This window comes from Rhinopithecus roxellana, chromosome 7 (genome assembly GCF_007565055.1).
Source record: "Rhinopithecus roxellana isolate Shanxi Qingling chromosome 7, ASM756505v1, whole genome shotgun sequence".
NCBI classification, from domain to species: Eukaryota; Metazoa; Chordata; class Mammalia; order Primates; family Cercopithecidae; genus Rhinopithecus; species Rhinopithecus roxellana.
This window is the reverse complement of record NC_044555.1, coordinates 15,205,579-15,227,515: the sequence shown is the minus strand read 5'-3', so window position 1 is coordinate 15,227,515 and position 21,937 is coordinate 15,205,579. Positions and strand designations below refer to the sequence as shown.

General features: G+C 41.2%; 1 protein-coding gene across 1 annotated transcript; it reads left to right on the top strand.

The window, feature by feature from the left end:
• The first annotated feature begins 14,079 nt into the window (after positions 1–14,079).
• On the top strand, positions 14,080–16,538 carry MAGEB6 (MAGE family member B6). The gene is made up of 3 exons (XM_010356711.2): positions 14,080–14,166; positions 15,118–15,635; positions 15,762–16,538. The coding sequence occupies exons 2-3, from the start codon at positions 15,158–15,160 to the stop codon at positions 16,505–16,507; spliced, it is 1,224 nt and encodes a 407-aa protein (XP_010355013.1). The 5' UTR covers positions 14,080–14,166; positions 15,118–15,157; the 3' UTR covers positions 16,508–16,538.
• The last annotated feature ends 5,399 nt before the right edge of the window (positions 16,539–21,937 follow it).

The following is a 21,937-nucleotide window of genomic DNA, read 5'->3' as shown; positions in this document are numbered from 1 at the left end:
TATCACTCCAGCAATTACATTAGATGTCAGAGTAGAGATGACACTCGTCTAATAACGGATACTATGTAAGACACTATTTTGCTGTCAGATAGGCTCTTGCTATCCTACTTGTCTTGAAGAAGAAACCTGCCATGTTTTGAATGGCCTGTAAAGAGGAAAATGTGGCATGAAATTGCAGGCTTTGGTTAGGACTGAGGTTGGTCTCTAAGCAAGAGCTTAAAAAACACTCTTAGTCCTATAGAGAAAAGGAAATTAATTATGCAAAAAAACCGGAGTGAGCTTGACAGTGGATATTTTCTTGTCCACTTTCAGTTTCCAGTCCAACATGTAAGGAGCTTAGACATATGTCACTTCCATCCTACCAATGAGAAAAAAGTTGAACAAACTGAAAATCAACCACCTTTCTTAGACCAGTTAACTGAGGTCACAGAGCAAATGGCTGTCCCCACAAAATGGAGACAGGCTAGAAGATACAGAGCATCCACAGCTCACTGGAGCAGAACCCCAGGAGCAGAAACCACTGCTAGAGCTGGTACCAGGATAAGAAAATGTAAGCTATGTTTGACAAGTTACTGAATCTTCAGTGTAGACTAGCTTCACAGTTAAAAACTCTACTGGGGCCCAGTATATTAGGGGGCCTTCATATTCTTGTGAGTTTTTCCTCCGGTGGTCCTAATAGGTTCTTACAGTGAAGATTGGAGATCAGATAAAAATGCTCTCATCCTTTCAGCAGGGTGAGGAAAAAAGTCATTTTGAAACATGCCCAGAGCAACCTGTTCCTTATAACAAGGCCTGCTTAAAGATAAACCTATCTACCAGAAAGGGTTAGACTAGGGCCTAAACAACTTGAAAAAAGGGAGTCTCCGTTCCAGCCCCCTCTATATCCTTGTAAGTGGAGGACGAGAAATACTCATTTACAGGTCCTCTTGACTTCCTGTTTCCCCTAAGGGGTGAAAAACCTGAAGTACTTGTGAAGTCATAGCTTACTGGACTGGGAAAGTCTCATCAAAAGACTGAGACTTAACTCCAGGATCATAGGATGCTTCCCCTCACCCCATACATTACCACTACATCAGCAGGGCTCCTATATAAGAACCAAGGATTATAACTGAAAGAACTGCACATTGCTAAGACCTTATTTAAGAAGAACAGGGGAGACAAAAACAAGGGCATTCAAAGAAATGATGGAATTTAACACCTACAGCTATAGCAAGTGGTAAACACAGACTTATTCCTGGCCAGAAAAATATGAAAACTCACACTAAAGGTCTACTGACCTTTGCTCCTTTTACCCAGTGTATTATGCTTGGTTTTCAACAAAAAAATTACAAGTCATACTAAAACACAAAATACACAGTTTGAAGAGACAGATCAATCATCAGAACCAGACTTAGATATGGCAGACATTTTGGAATTATCAGACCAGGAATTTGAAATAATTATGATGAATATGCTAAGGCCTATAATGGAAAAAGTACACAACATGCAAGAATGGTAGGTAAACAGAAAAATGAGAGAGAAGAGAGTTAAAGACAAACTGTTAAAAGAAAAATACAACCTAGAATTATATATTCAGTAAAAATATTCTTCAAAATGAAGGGGGAGAAAAAACTCTCTCAGACAAATAAAAATCAAAACCTGAGGGATGTTGTCACCAGTAGACATGCCTTGCAAGAAAGGTTAAAAGAAGTTTGTCAGAGAGAAGGAAAATTATATACATCAGAAACTCACCTCTACATGAAGGCGGGAAGAGTGTTACAAAATAAATGATGGTAAAAGACAGTATTTTCTTATTCTTGGTTGATCAAAGTGATAACAGTTTGTTCAAAATAATAATAGCAATAATGTATTCATTGATTATACCTTATGAACAAGTAAAATAAATGACAGTAGTGTTATAACAGACAGGAAATATGTATTGGGAATATTCTTCTATAAGGTACTTGTGCTACTTGTGAAGTGGTGGAGTATGTTTTGAATGTGGACTTGAATTAGTCGTGATTATATTTCAAACTCTAGGGCAACCACTGAAAGAACTAAAAACATAGAAGTATGATTGATGTGCTAAAACAGTAGAGAAAATGGAACTGTACAAAATACTCAAAACCAGAGAAGGCAGCAAAAGAGTGGAAGACCAAAAATAACATAAAATAAAATAAAAATAAAAGAGCAGTGGTTCTCCCAGCACGGTGTTTGAGCTCTGAGAACAGACAGACTGCCTCCTCAAGTGGGTCCCTGACCCCCATGTAGCCTAACTGGGAGACATCTCCCAGTAGCAGCTGACTGACACCTGATACAGCCAGGTGCCCCTCTGAGAGGGAGCTTCCAGAGGAAGGATCAGGCAACAAAATTTGCTGTTCTGCAGTATTTGCTATTCTGCAGCCTCCGCTGGTGATACCCAGGCAAACAGGGTCTGGAGTGGACCTCCAGCAAACTCCAAAAGACCTGCAGCTGAGGGAACTATTAGAGGGAAAACTAACAAACAGAAAGGAATAGCATCAATATCAACAAAAAGGACATCCACACCAAAACCCTATCTGTAGGTCACTATCATCAAAGATCAAAGGTAGATAAAACCACAAACATGGGGAGAAACCAGAGCAGAAAAGCTGAAAATTCTAAAAACCAGAGCACCTCTTCTCCTCCAAAGGATTGCAGCTCCTTGCCAGCAATGCAACAAAGATGGACAGAGAATTACTTTGATGAGTTGACAGAAGTAGGCTTCAGAAGGTAGGTAATAACAAACTTCTCTGAGCTAAAGGACAATGTTCGAACCCATTGCAAGGAAGCTAAAAACCTTGAAAAAAGATTAGACGAATGGCTAACTAGAGTAAACCGTGTAGAGAAGACGTTAAATGACCTAATGGAGCTGAAAACCATGGCACGAGAACTACGTGACGCATTCACAAGCTTCAGTAGCCAATTCAATCAAGTGGAAGAAAGGGTATCAGTGATCGAAGATCAAATGAATAAAATGAAGCGAGAAGAAAAAAGAGTAAAAAGAAACAAACAAAGCCTCCAAGAAATATGAGACTATTTGAAAAGACCAAATCTACATTTGATTGGTGTACCTGAAAGTGATGGGGAGAATGGAACTAAGCCGGAAAACACTCTTCAGGATATTATCCAGGAGAACTTCCCCAACCTAGCAAGGCAGGCCAACATTCAAATTCAGGAAACACGGAGAACATCACAAAGATACTCCTCGAGAAGAGCAACCCCAAGACACATAATTGTCAGATTCACCAAGGTTGAAATGAAGGAAAAAATGGTAAAGGCAGCCAGAGAGAAAGGTCAGGTTACCCACAAAGGGAAGCCCATCAGACTAACAGCAGATCTGTTGGCAGAAACCCTACAAGCCAGAAGAGAGTGCAGACCAATATTCAACATTCTTAAAGAAAAGAATTTTTAACCCAGAATTTCATATCCAGCCAAACTAAGCTTCATAAGTGGAGAAATAAAATCCTTTACAGATAAGCAAATGCTGAGAGATTTTGTCACCACCAAGCCTGCCTTACAAGAGCTCCTGAAGGAAGCACTAAACATGAAAAGGATCAACTGGTACCAGCCCTGCAAAAACATGCCAAATTGTAAAGACCATCGATGCTAGGAAGAAACTGCATCAACTAACAGGCAAAATAACTAGCTAACATCATCATGACAGGATCAAATTCACACATAACAATATTAATCTTAAATGTAAATGGGCTAAATGCCCCAATTAAAAGACACAGACTGGCAAAGTGGATAAAGAGTCAAGACCCATCAGTGTGCTATATTCAGGAGACCCATCTTATGTGCAGAGACACACATTGGCTTAAAATAAAGGGATGGAAGAAGATCTATCAAGCAAATGGAAAGCAAAAAAAAAAAAAAAAAAAAAGGAGGGGTTGCAATCCTAGTCTCTGATAAAATAGACATTAAACAAACAAAGATCAAAAGAGACAAAGAAGGCTATTACATAATGGTAAAGGGATCAATTCAACAAGAAGAGCTAACTATCCTAAATATATATGCACCCAATACAGGAGCACCCAGATTCATCAAGCAAGTCCTTAGAGACCTACAAAGAGGCTTAGACTCCCACACAATAATAATGGGAGATTTTAACACCCCACTGTCAATATTAGACAGATCAACGAGACAGAAGGTTAACAAGGATATCCAGGGCTTGAACTAAGCTCTGCACCAAGTGGACCTAATAGACATCTACAGAACTCTCCACCCCAAATCAACAGAATATACATTCTTCTCAGCACCACATCGCACTTACTCCAAAATTGACCACATAGTTGGAAGTGAAGCACTCCTCAGCAAATGTAAAAGAAGAGAAATCACAACAAACTGTCTCTCAGACCACAGTGCAATCAAACTAGAACTCAGGACTAAGAAATTCAAAACTGCACAACTACATGGAAACTGAACAACCTGCTCCTGAATGACTACCTGGTAAATAACAAAATGAAGGCAGAAATAAAGATGTTCTTTGAAACCAATGAGAACAAAGACACAACGTACCAGAATTTCTGGGACACATTTAAAGCAGTGTGTAGAGGGAAATTTGTAGCACTACATGCCCACAAGAGAAAGCAGGAAACACATAAAATTGACACTGTAACATCACAATTAAAAGAACTAGAGAAGCAAGAGCAAACAAATGCAAAACCTAGCAGAAGGCAAGAAATAAGTAAGATCAGAGCAGAACTGAAGGAGATAGACATACAAAAAACCCTTCAAAAAAAAAAATCAATGAATCCAGGAGCCAGTGTTTTGAAAAGATCAACAAAATTGATAGACCACTAGCAATACTAATAAAGAAGAAAAGAGAGAAGAATCAAATAGATACAATAACAAATGATACAGGGGATATTACCACCGATCCCACAGAAATACAAACTACCATCAGAGAATACTATAAACACCTCTATGCAAATAAACTAGAAAATCTAGGAGAAACGGATAAACTCCTTGACACACACACCCTCCCAAAACCAAACAAGGAAGAAGTCGAATCCCTGAATGGACCAATAACAGGCTCTGAAATTGAGGGAATAATTAATAGCCTGCTAACCAAAAAACGTCCAGGACCAGACAGATTCACAGCTGAATTCTACTGGAGGTACAAGGAGGAGATGGTACCATTTCTTCTGCAACTATTCCAATCAATAGAAAAAGAGGGAATCCTCCCTAACTCATTTTATGAGGCCAACATCATCCTGATACCAAAGCCTGGCAGAGACACAACAAAAAAAAGAGAATTTTAGACCAACATCCCTGATGAACATTGATGCAAAAATCCTCAATAAAATACTGGCACATCAAAAATACCAGCAGCACATCAAAAAGCTTATCCACTAAGAACAAGTTGGCTTCATCCCTGGGATGCAAGGCTGGTTCAACATATGCAAATCAATAAATGTAATCCATCACATAAACAGAACCAAAGACAAAAACCACATGATTATCTCAATAGATGCAGAAAAGGCCTTCAACAAAATTCAACAGCGCTTCATGCTGAAAACTTTCAATAAACTAGGTATTGATGGAACGTATCTCAAAATAATAAGAGCTATTTATGACGAACTCACAGCCAATATCATACTGAATGGGCAAAAACTGGAAACATTCCCTTTGAAAACTGGCACAAGACAGGGATGCCTTCTCTCACCACTCCTATTCAACATAGTGTTGGAAGTTCTGGCCAGGGCAATCAGGCAAGAGAAAGAAATAAAGGTATTCAATTAGGAAAAGAGGAAGTCAAATTGTCCCTGTTTGCAGATGACATGATTGTATATTTAGAAAACCCCATCGTCTCAGCTCAAAATCTCCTTCAACTGATAAGCAACTTCAGCAAAGTCTCACAATGCAAAATCAATGTGCAAAAATCACAAGCATTCCTATACACCAATAACAGACAGAGAGCCAAATCATGAGTGAACTCCCATTCACAATTGCTTCAAAGAGGATAAAATACCCAGGAATCCAACTGACAAGGGATGTGAAGGACCTCTTCCAGGACAACTACAAACCACTGCTCAAAGAAATAGAAGAGGATACAAACAAATGGAAGAACAGTCCATGCTCATGGATAGGAAGAATCAATACCATGAAAATGGTCATACTGCCCAAGGTAATTTATAGATTCAATGCCATCCCCATCAAGCTGCCAATGACTTTCTTCACAGAATTGGAAAAAACTACTGTAAAGTTCACATGGAACCGAAAAAGAGCCCGCATTGCCTAAGCAAAAAGAACAAAGCTGGAGGCATCACACTACCTGACTTCAAACTATACTACGAGGCTACAGTAACCAAAACAGCATGGTACTGGTACCAAAACAGAGATATAGACCAATGGAACAGAACAGAGGCCTCAGAAGTAACACCACACATCTATAACCATTGATCTTTGGCAAACCTGACAAAAACAAGAAATGGAGAAAGGATTCCCTATTTAATAAATGGTGCTGGGGAAACCTGCTAGCCATATGTAGAAAGCTGAAACTGGATCCCTTCCTTACGCCTTATACAAAAATTAATTCAAGATGGATTAAAGACTTAAATGTTAGACCTAAAACCATAAAAACCCTAGAAGAAAACCTAGGAAATACCATTCAGGACATAGGCATGGGCAAGGACTTCATGACTAAAACACCAAAAGTAATGGCAGCAAAAGCCAAAATAGACAAATGGGACCTAATTAAACTAAAGAGCTTCTGCACAGCAAAAGAAACTATCATCAGAGTGAACAGGCAACCTACAGAATGGGAGAAAATTTTTGCAATCTACCCATCTGACAAAGGGCTAATATCCATAATCTACAAAGAACTTAAACAAATTTATAAGAAAAAATCAAACAACCCCATCAAAAAGTGGGTGAAGAATATGAACAGACACTTCTCAAAAGAAGACATTTATGCATCCAACAGACACAACAAAAAATGCTCATCATCACTGGCCATCAGAGAAATGCAAATCAAAACCACAATTAGATACCATCTTACACCAGTTAGAATGACAATCATTAAAAAGTCGGGAAACGACAGACGCTGGAGAGGCTGTGGAGAAACAGGAACACTTTTACACTGCTGATGGGACTCTAAACTAGTTCAACCATTGTGGAAGACAGTGTGGTGATTGGATCTAGAACTAGAAATACCATTTGACCCAGGGATCCCATTACTGGGTATATACCCAAAGGATTATAAATCATGCTACTATAAAGACACATGCACATGTATGTTTCTTGTGGCACTATTCACAATAGCAAAGACTTGGAACCAACCCAAATGTCCTTCAATGATAGACTGGATTAAGAAAATGTGGCACATATATACCATGGAATACTATGCAGCCATAAAAAAGGATGAGTTCATGTCCTTTGTAGGGACATGGATGAAGCTGGAAACCATCATTCTTAGCAAACTATCGCAAGGACAGAAAACCAAACACTGCATGTTCTCACTCATAGGTGGGAACTGAACTATGAGAACACTTGGACACAGGGCGGGGAACATCACACACTGGGGCCTGCTGTGGGGTAAGGGGATGGGGAGGGATAGCATTAGGAGACATACCCTAATGTAAATGACAAGTTAATGGGTGCAGCAAACCAACATGGCACATGTATACATATATAACAAACCTGCACGTTGTACACATGTACCCTAGAACTTAAAGTATAATTAAAAATAAATAAATAAATAAAAATAAAAAACACACAACAGCCACAAAGTTAAAACCGAACAAATATGGTAGATATTAACCCAACTATACCAATAATAACTTTTAAAAACAATGATTTAAATGCACCAATAAAAAGACCAAAACCAGAAATTGTCAGAGGAGATTAAAAAACAAAAAACAAAAAACTTAATGTTGTCTACAAGAAATCTACCTTAAACATAAAGATATAGATAGATTAAAAGTAAATGAACTGGAAAAAGATATGTGATTCTACCGCAAATGTACAGAAAGCTGGAGTAGCCATGTTTGTTTCAATCAAAGCAGAATTCAAGTCAAGGAAAATTATGAGGTATAAACAGGGGCATTTCATAATGACAAAGGGGTCAATTCTCCAAGAATATATACCAGTGCTTATTGTGTATGCACCAAAAAACATGGTGTTAAAATGAGTCACATAAGGCAAATGCTGATGAGACAAATCCACTCTTAAAGTTGAAGACTTCAACACACCTCTATCAGTAATGGACAGACACAGCAGCCAGAAAATCAGTAAGGGTATAGTTGAACTGAACAGCAGCATCAATTAACCACATCTAAATGACTTTTATATAATACTTAACCAAATGATAAAATGCACTTTTTTAGGCTCACATACACCAAGATAGAACACATTTTGTCCCATAAAAACACACCATCAAGGGATGGAAAGCATACAAAGTATGCTCTAAGTTTACAATTGAATTTACCTAGAAACTGAAAACATAATGATAGCTGGAAAATCCCCAAATATATGTAGATTGAACAACATGCTTCTAAATAACACATGGGTCAAAGAAGGCATCTCAAGAGAAATTTTAAAAATACAACTTTTCAAAATGTGTGAGGTGCAGAAAAAGTAGAACTTGCAGGGATATTTATATCATTGACTGCATATACTAGCAAAAGGAGTATCTAATATAATAATCTAACCTTCCACCTTAGAAAACTACAAAAAGAGTGAATTAAATCCTAATAAAGTTAAAAATAAATATTAGAGAAGAAATCAATAAAACTGAACACATCAATAGAGAAAATCAGCAAAACTAAAAGGCAGTCATCACTCATCAAATCTTCATTTGATAAGATTCATAAAATTAATAAACCTCCAGTTACATTAACTAAGAAAAGAAGAGAGAAGACACAAATTGCTAATGTCAAAAATGAAAGAAAGGCCATCACTGATTATTCTATTGACATTAAACAGATAGCAAAGGAATATTATGAACAATTCTAGGCCCACCAATTTGGTAACCTAGATGAGATAGACCAATTCCTTGGAAGACACAATCCAACAAAACTCACACAAGGAGACAGAGATCATCTTAATAGGCCTATATCTATTAAAGAAATTGAATCAATGATTGATAACCTTCCAAAAGAGTAAACAACAGTCCCAAATGAGCTCACTGGTGAATGCCGTCAAATCTTTAGGAAGGAACGATATCAATTCTCTACAAACAAGCACAAAGATGAAAATATACTTAATATCATGGATCATTAGGGAACTGCAAATTAAAACAATCAGATATCACTACACATGTATTAGAGTGGATAAAATCCAAAACACTGACAAGACCACATACTGGAGAGGATGTGGGGCAATAGAACCTCTCATTCAGTAATGATGGGAGTGCAAAAATGGTACAGCCTCGTTGGAAGACAGTTTGTCAACATCTTACAAAATTAAAAATACTCTTGTCATATGATTCAGCAGTTGCTCTCCTTGGTATTTAGCCACATGGGTTGAAAACTGATGTCCACACAAAAACTTGAATACAAATGTTCAAAGCAGCTTTATTCTTAATTGTCAAAACTTAGCAGAAACCAACGAGAATTAAGTGTCCCACAAGCATACAATGAAATAGTTTAGTGATTAAAAAGTGTGTTATTAAGCTATGAAAAGACATGCAGGAACCTAAATGCATATTGCTAAGTGAAAGTAGCCTATTTGAAAAGGTTACATGCTGTAGGATTCTAAGTATATAACATTCTGGAAAAGGCAAAATTATGGAGACAGTTAAAAAAAAGGGGGTTCTGGGGGATGGGGGAATAAGGGGAGCACAGTGGATTTTTTTTTAGTATGGTGAAACTGTTCTGTATGATGCTGTCATAGTGTATACATGTCATTCATTTTTAAAAACCCATAGGATATATAACAGAAAGATTAAACCCTAATATAAACTGTTGACTTTAGTTAATAAAAATGAATCAATATTAGCTCATCAATTTTAACAAGTATACCACATTAATGTACGATGTTAATAATACAAGAAACTGTGTGTGAACCGATGAGAGGGTATATGAGAATTCTTTGTACTTACCACCGAAGTTTTCTGTAAACTTGAAAACTGCTCTGCAAAATAAAGTATGCCCATTAAAACTCCATCCCTGCGTTATATATTTAGAGTAGTTTGTTTTCCCGGAATAACCCATGAATATTTGCAGTTAGCTAATTATTTGTATTGATTTTCTCATCTGAAACTTTCACTCCTTAAGAAAACAGCCATTCTGTCACTAGTAGTTAAATTTGCTCAAGTGTCTTCTATCATTAAGTAAAATATAACACAACACAACACACCATGGCTCTTTAAACCTCCTTTAAATAATTCTGTTTCTGTCCTAAATAAATTTTACACTCTCTAGATTTTGTATGCATAAACATACACACAAAATGCATACATATATTTATATTTATATATTGAAAATATTATAGAGCATTAAGAGATATATGTTCAGCTTGTAAAAAAATTGAGCTCTACACATAAAGTTCTATTAGCATAATTGTTGAAAAGTAGCCCAAGCAGTACTTACAGGGATATTTATTGCATTAAATAGATTTACTATAAAAATGTTTGAAACATTGTAACAATTCAAGAAGCTAGAGAATGAATAGCATATTAAACACAAAGAAGAAGGTAGGAAATAATGAAGATAAATTCAAAAGTGATAAATGAGAAAATAGTTGAACCAACTAGTAAAAGCCAGTTCTTTGAAAGGATTTATATAACAATGTGTATGAGTATGATCAATTACAAATGAAAAAAGCAGAAATAAATGATATTAGATAAGTAAAATTATATAAAACTTAGGTGTAGAAAAGATGTAATGCTAATAGGGAACACTGTAAGTATTATCTGTATCTCAGGATAACAAATGATGGACAAGGAGAAGGTTCTATCTGAAAAATTTTGGGTAATAAACTCAAAAGAATTTTGGAATCAGAGAATTACCATCTTGTAACCCGTGACAGATAAAAGGATAAAAGTGATGGCTGCCAACATCATCACAAAGGAAATAATAGAAATTATCTATCTCTTAATGAAACTGTACCGTATCACCTCTGGGGTGCACTTGCCAATAAACTTTAATATGAATAATATTCTACTTATAAAAATTGAAGATTATTCATGACAAATCTTAGCTAATTGAGTTCATTATTCTATTCTCTGTACTATTGCATATATTTGAGAATTTCCATAACAGGATTTTATTTTGAATATAATGCTTTTAAATATGAAAACCTAAGTAAAATGGAACAATTTTTAGCAAAATGAAAATGACTAAAATGACCGATAAAATTACAGAACTCTTTGAATGCACAGTAGAAACTGAAACTATAGTCCAAACCCAAAGTACCATCAGACTGTTTTAGGACCAGCCAGGTTTAGAGACCTATTACATCAAATGGTGAAGAAGAAACTAGTCACCACTTCATGTAAACTCTTCCAAACAACACAAAAAGATTGGGAGAATTACTCCATCATTTTCACAGGCTTGCTTTCTTTGACACAAAGACCAGATGAAGATATTCCACTAAAATAACATTTGAGACAAGTTCATTCACATAGAGACAAAATATTCTCAATAAATTCATAGTATATCCAATATAGGCATATCCAATATAGCAGTGAATTAATGAATAGCCTGTATCCAAGAAATGAAAAGATGATATCATATTAGAAAATACTATCAATTGGAAATCACTGTTACCAAAAATGGTGAAAAAGCATGTGATCGTGTGCAGGGGTAAAGAAAGAGCCTTAAAAAACCCTCAACACCAGTGCATGATAGTAACTTTTAGCAAACTTACATTAGGAGAGAATTTCCGTCTTGTAAAATCTATAAATTGACATATTGAATGTGAAACATTACAAACATCCCAAAAAGAGTCCAGAAGAATATACACCTGTACAGTATAAACCCTACTGCTGATAATTGGATGAAAATACATCTATAGTCCACAACCATAATAATACCGAGTAAATTAGAGGTAACAATAACAAAAGCAGATAATTGTGATAATATAATCTCCTATTTAAAAAAAAAAAACACAAAACAACGTAATTGGTGCAAAAATATTTAAATGTATAAGGAAATTAAGAAAATGTGTGTACAAAAGATCACTATAGGTAAGTCAGGAGTATAGTCACACAAAATCAATAACTAATTATAACATGTAATGTGAAATATGCCTTTCACAACAGCAACAATATCCAAAATATATCTAACAGAAAACCAAATAGAAATGTACATGTTCATTAAGGAGACAGCTATAAAAATTTACTGAAAGACTTAGGAAAAATAAGTCTCCAATAAAGCAGTATACTATGTTTATTTACTGTGGAGGAGATATTGTAAAGATGTTGATTCTCCTTAAAATGTTTACAGATTCACTGCCCTAGCCATAGCTGTGAAGATGACAACCAAACCTGGGCGGTTCTTTCCCATGACCAAACTCAACCATACAGAAGTTAAAGGAAGAATTAAAAAAAAAAAAAAAAGGCAATATTAACAACAGCAAACAAAAATGAGAACCCTGAGAGACGGTCAGTTTATGTTGAACAAGAACTGGTGTGTGGGCAGGTAGGGGCATGCACTGAAGTAGAGACAGGTCTGTAGCCTACAATAGAGGCAGATAACGGAATTGGCTAGAGAAAAAACTTTAAAACTTTGGTCTTTGCTTCCTTTGCTGTGCCATTGGACAATGCATTTTTTTTCTGCTTATCTAAAGGAAATTCAGTCAGGAACTCAGACCCTATGTGCCAGTTCCATGGGGTAATATTGGGACAGCAAAAACTTCTGGGTAGGCTGAGGAAGTATGAATCCAGACACTATGCTAATAACCACCTGAAACTTCTTTAGTGGAAGCGGACTGGCCTTTAAATTCGTATTATTTTAATACAATATAAAGAATTGACTAAATTAAGATAGCAAAGATTGCAGTGAGTCACACAAGATAATGGTAGAAATTCACTCATGAAAGTGTTGAATACAGACACCGATGTCAGCCAAGAGAGGAGTCTCAGACATAGCTGTCAGGCTAAGAAGTCCTCTCACTTTCTCCTTATGAATTTTACAGGATCTAGTCAGAGGAAGGGGATGAATTTACATCAGAAAGTGGAGAAAACTGAGACACTGCCAGAAGTCAATGTGAGGACCCTGAGTGAGGACTGAGGGGCTCCACACATGAGAAGAGACAAGAGTGCCCCCCAAATCTCCCTTCATTCCCCGATCTTGCATCACAACTTAATAGCCGCAGCCAGGTTTAGGAGGCCCCAGGCAGTAGTGGCCAGGTGAGGTGTAACTGAATTTCACATGACGAGTCTCAGGAAGTTGAAGTCTAGTCTGAGAGGGTGTCCTCAAGTCACTAGAGGGGGCATGGCAAGAATGAAACCACAGGCCGGGGGCGGTGGCTCAAGCCTGTAATCCCAGCACTTTGGGAGGCCGAGACGGGTGGATCACGAGGTCAGGAGATCAAGACCATCCTGGCTAATACGGTGAAACCCCGTCTCTACTAAAAAAAAAAAATACAAAAAACTAGCCGGGCGCGGTGGCGGGCGCCTGTAGTCCCAGCTACTCCGGAGGCTGAGGCAGGAGAATGGCGGGAACCCGGGAGGCGGAGCTTGCAGTGAGCTGAGATCAGGCCACTGCACTCCAGCCTGGGCGACAGAGCGAGACTCCGTCTCAAAAAAAAAAAAAAAAAAAAAAAGAATGAAGCCACGACACTGAGTAAGGGCTGAGGGCAAAGTCCATTAAAAAAAGGGAGTCCCACAGAGCCCCACCCCTACCATCAGTCCTGGAAGGTCCCGGCATGGCTTCTGGGCTCAGGCTGCACCTTACTTCCTACTCTGAACTCTCAGGGAATGAGAGCCTCTGTCTCAGGTTGACTGATTCAGCTCAAGAGATAGAGAAGTCCAAGGGTCCACGAAGAGCCCCGAAAGAACTTTATGTGAGTTGCCTGGAATCTGCTGCACCCACAGAACACAAGGGGGAGTGACAGAGCCCCGCAGCTGCTGTTACGCTGGGAGGGCCAGGTGGGCGTGGCCGGAAGTGGTTCCTCCTGACTTCCACCTAGAAAGGGGTCTGAGCAAGACGCCTCAGTCTGAAAAGTGCTGTGTCACGTCAGCGGAAGGAAGCATCCCAGATCTTCTCAGCTGTCTTGGTGGGTATCCTGACCTAGAACTGGGGGGGCATTCCCCGACTTCAACCCCCTTCCCCCTAAAAATGGCGGCTCCACAGAGCCCTGCCCCAACCTGCCCGGAGCTGGTCCCGGAGGAGTCCCCAAGCATGGCTGTTAGGCCCAAAGTCCATTCATTTTTTCCATCATGTTGTAGAACATGAAGGCCTCAGTCCAAGGCTGGTGGACGTAGGTCAGTAGAGGGAGAAATCTCAGGCCCTACATAGTTAAGAGGACCCTCTTTAGGATTGAGGGAACTCCATGTACCATAACGGGTTGCACCAAACTCTGTGCTTGACGTTAGCCTGGGGGTCTGGGCAGGTTTCTAGAGACTGAAGTGCGTTCTCACTTTGTCTCTGCGAAAGTCGGAGAGGTAGGCCCCTGATTGTAAGGAGATGGCAGCAGGTCAGTGAGGGCGATTTCCAGGTTGTGGGAAGAGTCAGAGTGAGGAGTCTAATTACCATGAGGACCGTTCTCACTATACAGGAAGAGCATTAAAATGCCTCCCTAGGCGGTCTGCGTGTCCCCGGAGTGAAGTGTTGGGCAGAAGTGCTTCCTTATTTCCTCCTGGTTAGTATTGTAAAAATTCCTAGTGTCAATTTCAGAGCGGCACAGAGAAATGGGCCTCTGGGTCTTGTCAACAATTTTAATGATGATCCTGAATGTAAACAGAGAGGATCCGACAGCTGAACAGAAGGTCACCCACTGCCAGCCGGTGCTGTCACCTCAATAAGCCCCAAAATGGGCTGTCATGCTAGAGCCTAATACTCTAACTTCCTCCTGAGTTCGAAGGAGACAAACTGACCAGGAGAACAGGAGTCCTGTGGGTTCCTAGAGCAGTTGTTTTGCAGAAACCTGCAGAAGGGGCGCTAGTTAAAGCCAAGATGGTCGCTCTCAGCCGAAGGCATTGACGTGACATCACTCTCTCCCATCCAGGTGCCAGCCTTCCCAGTCTTCTTACCCACACTCAGCCATCATGCCTCGGGGTCAGAAGAATAAGCTCCATGCCCGTGAGAAACGCCAAGAGACCCATGGTCAGCCGCAGGATCTCACAGGTCCTCAGGCCACTGCAGAGAAGCAAGAAGAGTCCCACTCTTCCTCATCCTCTTCTCAGGCTTGTCTGGGGACTCGTCGTAGGTCTTCTGATGTCTCTGTTCCTCAGGAGTCTCAGGGAGTGTCACCCACTGGGTCTCCTGATGCAGTCGTTTCATGCTCAAAATCTGATGTGGCTGCCAAGGGCCAAGATGAGAAAAGTGCAAGCACCTCCCCTGAAGCCTCCATTCCTCAGGAGTCTCAGGGAGTTTCACCCACTGGCTCTCCTGATGCAGGTATTTCATGCTCAAAATCTGATGTGGCTGCCAAGGGCCAAGATGAGAAAAGTGCAAGCACCTCCCTTGAAGCCTCCATTCCCCAGGAGTCTCAGGGAGCTTCACCCACTGGCTCTCCTGATGCAGGTGTTTCATGCTCAAAATCTGATGTGGCTGCCAAGGGTCAAGATGAGAAAAGTCCAGGCACCTCCCCTGATGCCTCCACTTCTCAGGAGTCTCAGGGAGCTTCACCCACTGGCTTTCCTGATGCAGATGTTTCAGGCTCAAAATATGATGTGGCTGCCAAGGGTCAAGATGAAGAAAGTGCAAGAGCCTCACAGAAAGCCATCATTTTTAAGCGCTTAAGCCAAGATCCTCTAAAGAGGAAGTCGTGCGCATTGGTGCAATTGCTGCAGGAGAAGTTTGAGAAGAAAGAGTCCATTTTGAAGGCAGACATGCTGAAACGTATTGGCAAGCGTTACAAGCACTACTTCCCTGAGATCCTCAACAGAACCTCCGAACGTTTGGCGGTGGCCTTTGGCGTTGAATTGAAAGAAATGGATTCCCGCGGCGAGTCCTACACCTTTGTTAGCAAGCTGGGTCTCTCCAGTGAAGGAATTCTGAGTGATGCTAACGGGCTGCAGAAGTCGGGTCTCCTGATGTCGGTCCTGGCTGTGATCTTCATGAAAGGCAACCGTGCCACTGAAGAGGAGGTCTGGGAGTTCCTGAGTTGTTTGGGGATCTATGCTGGGATGACACACGCAATCTATGGGGATCCCCAGAAGCTCATTACTGAAGATTTGGTGCAAGATAAGTACGTGGTTTACCGGCAGGTGCCCAACAGTGATCCTCCATGCTATGAGTTCCTTTGGGGTCCACGAGCCCATGCTGAAACCACCAAGATGAGAGTCCTGCATGTTTTGGCCAAGAGCAATAACAGCAGCCCTGGTTTATACCCACATCTGTATGAAGATGCTTTGATGGATGAGGTAGAGAGAGCATTGAGACTGAGAGATTAAGGCAGAACTGGCACTATTCCCTTGGCCAGGGCACCTTATGGGGCCACATCCTACAGATCCTCCCATTCTGAAGTAGAAATTTTGCTTTATGTTAGAAGAGAGTAGTGAGCTTTCTAAGTAGTGCAGTATAGTAGAGGCTGGAGGGAACAAGATATGTCTCTTTCTTTTGTCTTGTTATACATTAGTAACTTGTAGATTTATGTTTTATTTCTTTGTCAATTTTCAAGATTGTTCCTGTTAAGTGAAAGTTTATTTTGCTTCAGATTATACAATTATCAAAAACGTAGCTCTCACATTCATGGTTGTTTAACCAATTTGAAAGTTACAGTTTGGGTATTAATTAAACAAAATCACACAACATATTTTCGTTGTAATTCAGAACTAGATAACATGGTAATAGAAAATGGATTTTGATACGAATCTTAACACAGTAAAATAGTTGACATCATAATATGACGAGAAAGAAAAGGAAAAACAGAAGTGTAAAAGTTGTATAATTCTTGGTTTGCCTAATTCCTTTTCCTATTTATTTTAGTATAAATAAAGGATACCTGGATTTATTTAGGTTATTAAGACTGCCGTTTGTTTTGTTCTAGTGCACTTCATATTCTATGTTATCTACTGCATCAAAAAGCCTTTCTGATTGCAGGGTGGTACTTTCTGGGTTTAAAATAATCACATGAAATGCAGTGATCAATAGAAGCCAGAATGAGTTCACTAAAAACTTTCTTGAAAAAAGGCGGCTACATTCAAAGAACTTGCATAGGCTTAAATTCTCCCAAATAGTTTCAAGATGTGGTGATTTTGTTCCTTAATATATCATTAGGAAAATTAAAAATTAATAATTTGTGTAAAAACACATAGTATAGTAACTGTCATTTATGACAGACTCAGCATTTCCTACTTAGTATGCCATATTTTTTATGGACAGTACTTATACCCCCAAATTCCTACAAGATGGGGTTTAGCAGACTCACTTCAAAATGAATAAACTGCACATTTCTTTTTTTTTTTTTTTTTTTTTGAGATGGAGTCTCGCTCTGTCGCCCAGGCTGGAGTGCAGTGGCTGGATCTCGGCTCACTGCAAGCTCCGCCTCCTGGGTTCACGCCATTCTCCTGCCTCAGCCTCCCGAGTAGCTGGGACTACAGGCGCCCACCACCTCGCCCGGCTAGTTTTTTGTATTTTTTAGTAGAGACGGGGTTTCACCGTGTTAGCCAGGATGGTCTCGATCTCCTGACCTCGTGATCCACCTGTCTCGGCCTCCCAAAGTGCTGGGATTACAGGCTTGAGCCACCACGCCCGGCCAATTGCACATTTCTAAAAGCTCACAAGCTTGTAATTGACAGAGCTGGGATTAGATCTCTGGTCTGGATTCATCTAGAGCCCACATTTTCCAGTCCTCTCAGCCTGAGCCAGACTTTGTGTCTTTTAATTCATTGTTCCTCTCACTGCCCAAAATGCTTATCAGAGCATTAAAAGGACACCATACCCAAAGCACTTCTTTGGAATATACAACTAGAGTAATCACAATGCTGAATAAATGAGTAGTATGAATTACTAAAAGAAAAAAATAATATACAGTGACAGTATGATTATCTAGATATGCAACATCAGATAATCCAATAAGATCAGGAGGTCCCCAAATCATCCTGCTCTGCCCTTTCCCCATAGAAATTAAATATCCTCAAAGCAAAGTACATAATAGGCTAAGTCTGGCTGGCAAAGCAAAGAATAGATCAGTGTGCTTTTTTCACTGACAGCCCACCACCTGTCTGGAGCCTCCTGCCTCGTGGTACAGCTTCCCTATCTCATACAGAACCTGGGACAGGGAGCCATTGTCTGCAAGGTTCGCAGTACGGAACCTGCTCAATTGTTTGCAGGTGTGTGACATTTCCCAGCAGGCTTAAAAAGAAAGGAGGCATGATGAGAACCCCCATAAATGAGGATTCTGGAGATCACTGCCTCAGAATATCGGGTTCACTGAGAGACCAGGCCCTGCCTACTCTCAGATCTAGAAGGCCCAAGCTATAGCAGCAAGCTAAAATTTCTCTATTTATTCAAGGTTCTCAGGTACATAAGAGTCCTGGTCTAAGGGTGGTGTGCTCTGGTTATTGGGAGGAGGATCTCAGCCTCTGAAAACTATCAAGAAGAGGACTCTGAATGAGAAATGAGGAATGATCCACCCAGAACAGTAGGGGCTCTTAAAGCTTTATCTTGCTTTCTGCCTTGGGTGGCCATAGGCAGGGCTATCTGGTTGAGGCGCCTCCTCATTTTCTCTAGGGCTTCTACTGGTGCCCCAGGGAGATAAAGGCTTTGATCTCATGGCAGTAGCTCCGATTCTGCCCATGAAGGAGATCCTCACAAGCCTGGATTGGATTTAAGGTGAGGACACTGGGGTAGCCAAGAGTAGCACCCTGACTTCCCCTCTGGTTTCTCAGTAAAGGAAAAGCTTTGGCTTGAGGCTGGCAGACTCAGCTTAGTAGAGGAAGGAGTTCCACATCCCCAAATCAATGTTAGAAACCTGAGTGAGAACTGAGGGAGCCACTGACTCCAAAACAGTGGAATCTTGTCGGATTCTGACCCTGCTATTATTCCTCAGAGGATCCTCAATAACTGTGGCCAGATGTGGCTGTTCCTGACTTCCAATTGGGAGATTCCAGGAAGATATGGCCTTGGTCAGAGGAGTGCAGCCTCGAGTCAGTGGAGGGTGGAGTTTCAGATTTCATTAGCTAGGAGTCAAGGTAAAGATGCTGAGGCAGGATAGAGGAGACCACTCACCCAAGAACAGTGGGAATGCACAGTGTCCTGTCCCTATTGTCAGCCCTAGGAGGACCAGGGCAGAACTCTCAGGCTGAAGTGCCCCCTCAGTTACTCTGGGAGTGGTCTCAAGGAAGTGAGAGCCTTAGTCTAATGGGAACAACCCTATTCAGCAGAGGATGTTTAATAGGAGTCACACTGCTGACCCTAAACAGGGATGATGGTACTCCTCCCAGAACAGGTGGAGCCACACGAAGCCCTGCCATTGATGTCTCTCCCTGGCAAACCAGGAAATTCTGAGATGATGAGTCCCACTCATTTCCTTTTAAGGCATCTCAAGGAGGTAAGGCACCTTCTAAGGGGTCAGCCTGAGGTTACCACAGGGATAAATTCCAGGTCATGCAAACAGTCAAGCTGAGGACCGTGAGGATGGAAGGAACCACTCAAATCATAACAGTACAGACAATGCAGAATCCCTCAGGTACTGTCAGCTGTAGGTCACCATTTGGTATATTAGGGAATTAAAGGCCGTATATGAGCAGACAGGCCTCTAGGTGTTGGGAATGTTCATTGTGAGGACCCTGAGCAAGGACTTAGGGGAGCAACCAACCTAGAAGAGAAAGGAACCTACATGGCTCCACCCCTTTCAGCCCTGGAAATCCCCAGGCACGAATAACCGGATATGTCAGCCACTCTCTCCTCGCCCTGTAGGTCTCGCATCACTAGAGGGAGAGGTCAGAGATCCTGGCTGAGTGAGGACTCAAGGAGTCGCAAACCCTTGAACAGAGGAGTCCCATGGAGTCTTTCTCCTGCTATTAGTTCTCAGAATCCCCTAATAGCTCCAGTGAGATCACTTTGACTTCCATATCTGGGGACTCCAGGTAGTGAGGAACTTGGTCTGAGGTTGGCCATCTCATCATAGAGGACATTACCAGGTTGAGCCAGGAGTCAGGGTGAGGACCATGAGGACGGAGCAGAACATGAAACCTGTAACAGTAGAGGCAGCACATAATCTCTCCCCTACTGTTAGTCCTGGGAGATTCAGGGATAAATGTCAGGCAGAGCAGAGGCACCCCTCAATTTCTCCTCAGGGTGACAGAGAAATGAGGCCCTTATTCTGAGGGAGACAGTGACAGGCCATGAAAGGGAGAAACTGTGGGCACTGTCATGAGTCAAAATGAAGAATCTGAGTGAGGGCTGGTGAGGCCAATCCTCATGAAGCCCAAAATGCCTGCCACAGCTTTCTGCCTCAGGAGACTACAGGCAGGTATGGCCCAATAAGGCTGCCCTCCCTTCCTCTACTAGGTCTCATAGGGTTCTGGGCCTTGCTATGAGGAGATGCCTTCAGGTCAAAGAACAGAGGAGCTGCAGGCCCTTCTAGGAGTCAAATTGAGGACCCTTGGTGAAGACTAAGTTGATCATATTCCTTCCCCCAACAGAAGGGGCAACATAATGTCCAGCACCCACCCTGGCTTTCAGCATTTGAAAACCCATAGCAGGACTGTCAGGGAGAGGCTTCCATGTTGTTTTATATTGGGTCTAAGGGAAGTGATCTCCTTAATAAGAAAGTGAAGCCATGATAGAGCAGAAGAGGGGGTCCCAGGCCCTACACGGAGCCAATGTGGAGCCAATATGAGAACTCTGAATAAGGACTGTGGGTCCAGTGATCCCAAGACAGAAAAGATCCCTCAAAGTTGTCACCCCTGACAGGGGTGGTGGGCTGAGGCACTCTCTCGCTTTATGTGGGTTCCAGGGGCTTCCAAGCATCAACTTCTGAGCAGAATAGGAAAGAGGTACCAGGCTCTGTCAACAGTTAGCATAATGATGTGGAATATCATCTGAATGTACTCCCCAACCCCAGAACACAGGGAGTTCCACAATTAGTCTCTGCTGCCACGCTAGTAGGCCCCAAGCTGAGTTGCCAAGCTACAGCCTATGACTCACTCTAAGTTGCTTTACCGGGTTCTCAGGGGACAGACTGATGGGAGAACAATTGCCCAGTAGATTCCTGGAGCAGTGATCTCAGAGAAACCTGCATTGGCAGCCTTGGTTAAAGCCAAGGTGGTCTCTCCCTGCTGACGGTGCTCACACCATTTCATTCTCCTTCCACCAGGTGCCCATCTCACCTGTGACCCTAGTCACACTTCTGTCTGCTGTCCCTGCCCATAGTCATGCCTTGGGGTCAGAAGAGGAAGTTCCACACTCATGAGAAATGCTACCAGGGTGCTCACGTCACTGCAGGAGAGGAAGAGTCCCTCTCCTCTTTTTCTCCTGTTTTGGGGAGTGCTCTTCAGAGCTCTGTTTCTACTGGCATTCCCCAGGAATCTCAGAGAGCCCCCCGTATCATCACTGCTTCTGTAGATGTTTCATGCACAAGATCTGATGAACATGCCAAGAGCCAAAATGAGGAAAAACCAAGCACCTCTCCAGCAAGAGCCTCCACTGGAGCTCACACAGAGACCTTCTATTCTGGAAGGGAAGTTTGGTAATAGAATTTCTGCTGAAGAAGTGTAAAATTAAAGATCCCATGACAAAAGCAGCATTGCTGAACATTGTTAACAAAAAGTGCAAGGACCATTTCCCTGAGATCCTCAGGAGAATCTCTGAGTACATGGAGCTGCTCTTTGGCCTTGAACTGAAGAAGTTGACCCCAGCAGTGATGTCAATGCTCT

Bases quoted from the DNA above. Each gene is read 5' to 3' on its own strand.
- MAGEB6 (XM_010356711.2), top strand. From the start codon at position 15,158: ATGCCTCGGGGTCAGAAGAATAAGCTCCATGCCCGTGAGAAACGCCAA. The intron at 15,636-15,761 runs GTGTTTCATGCT...TTCCTGATGCAG, and splicing joins CACTGGCTCTCCTGATGCAG to ATGTTTCAGGCTCAAAATAT.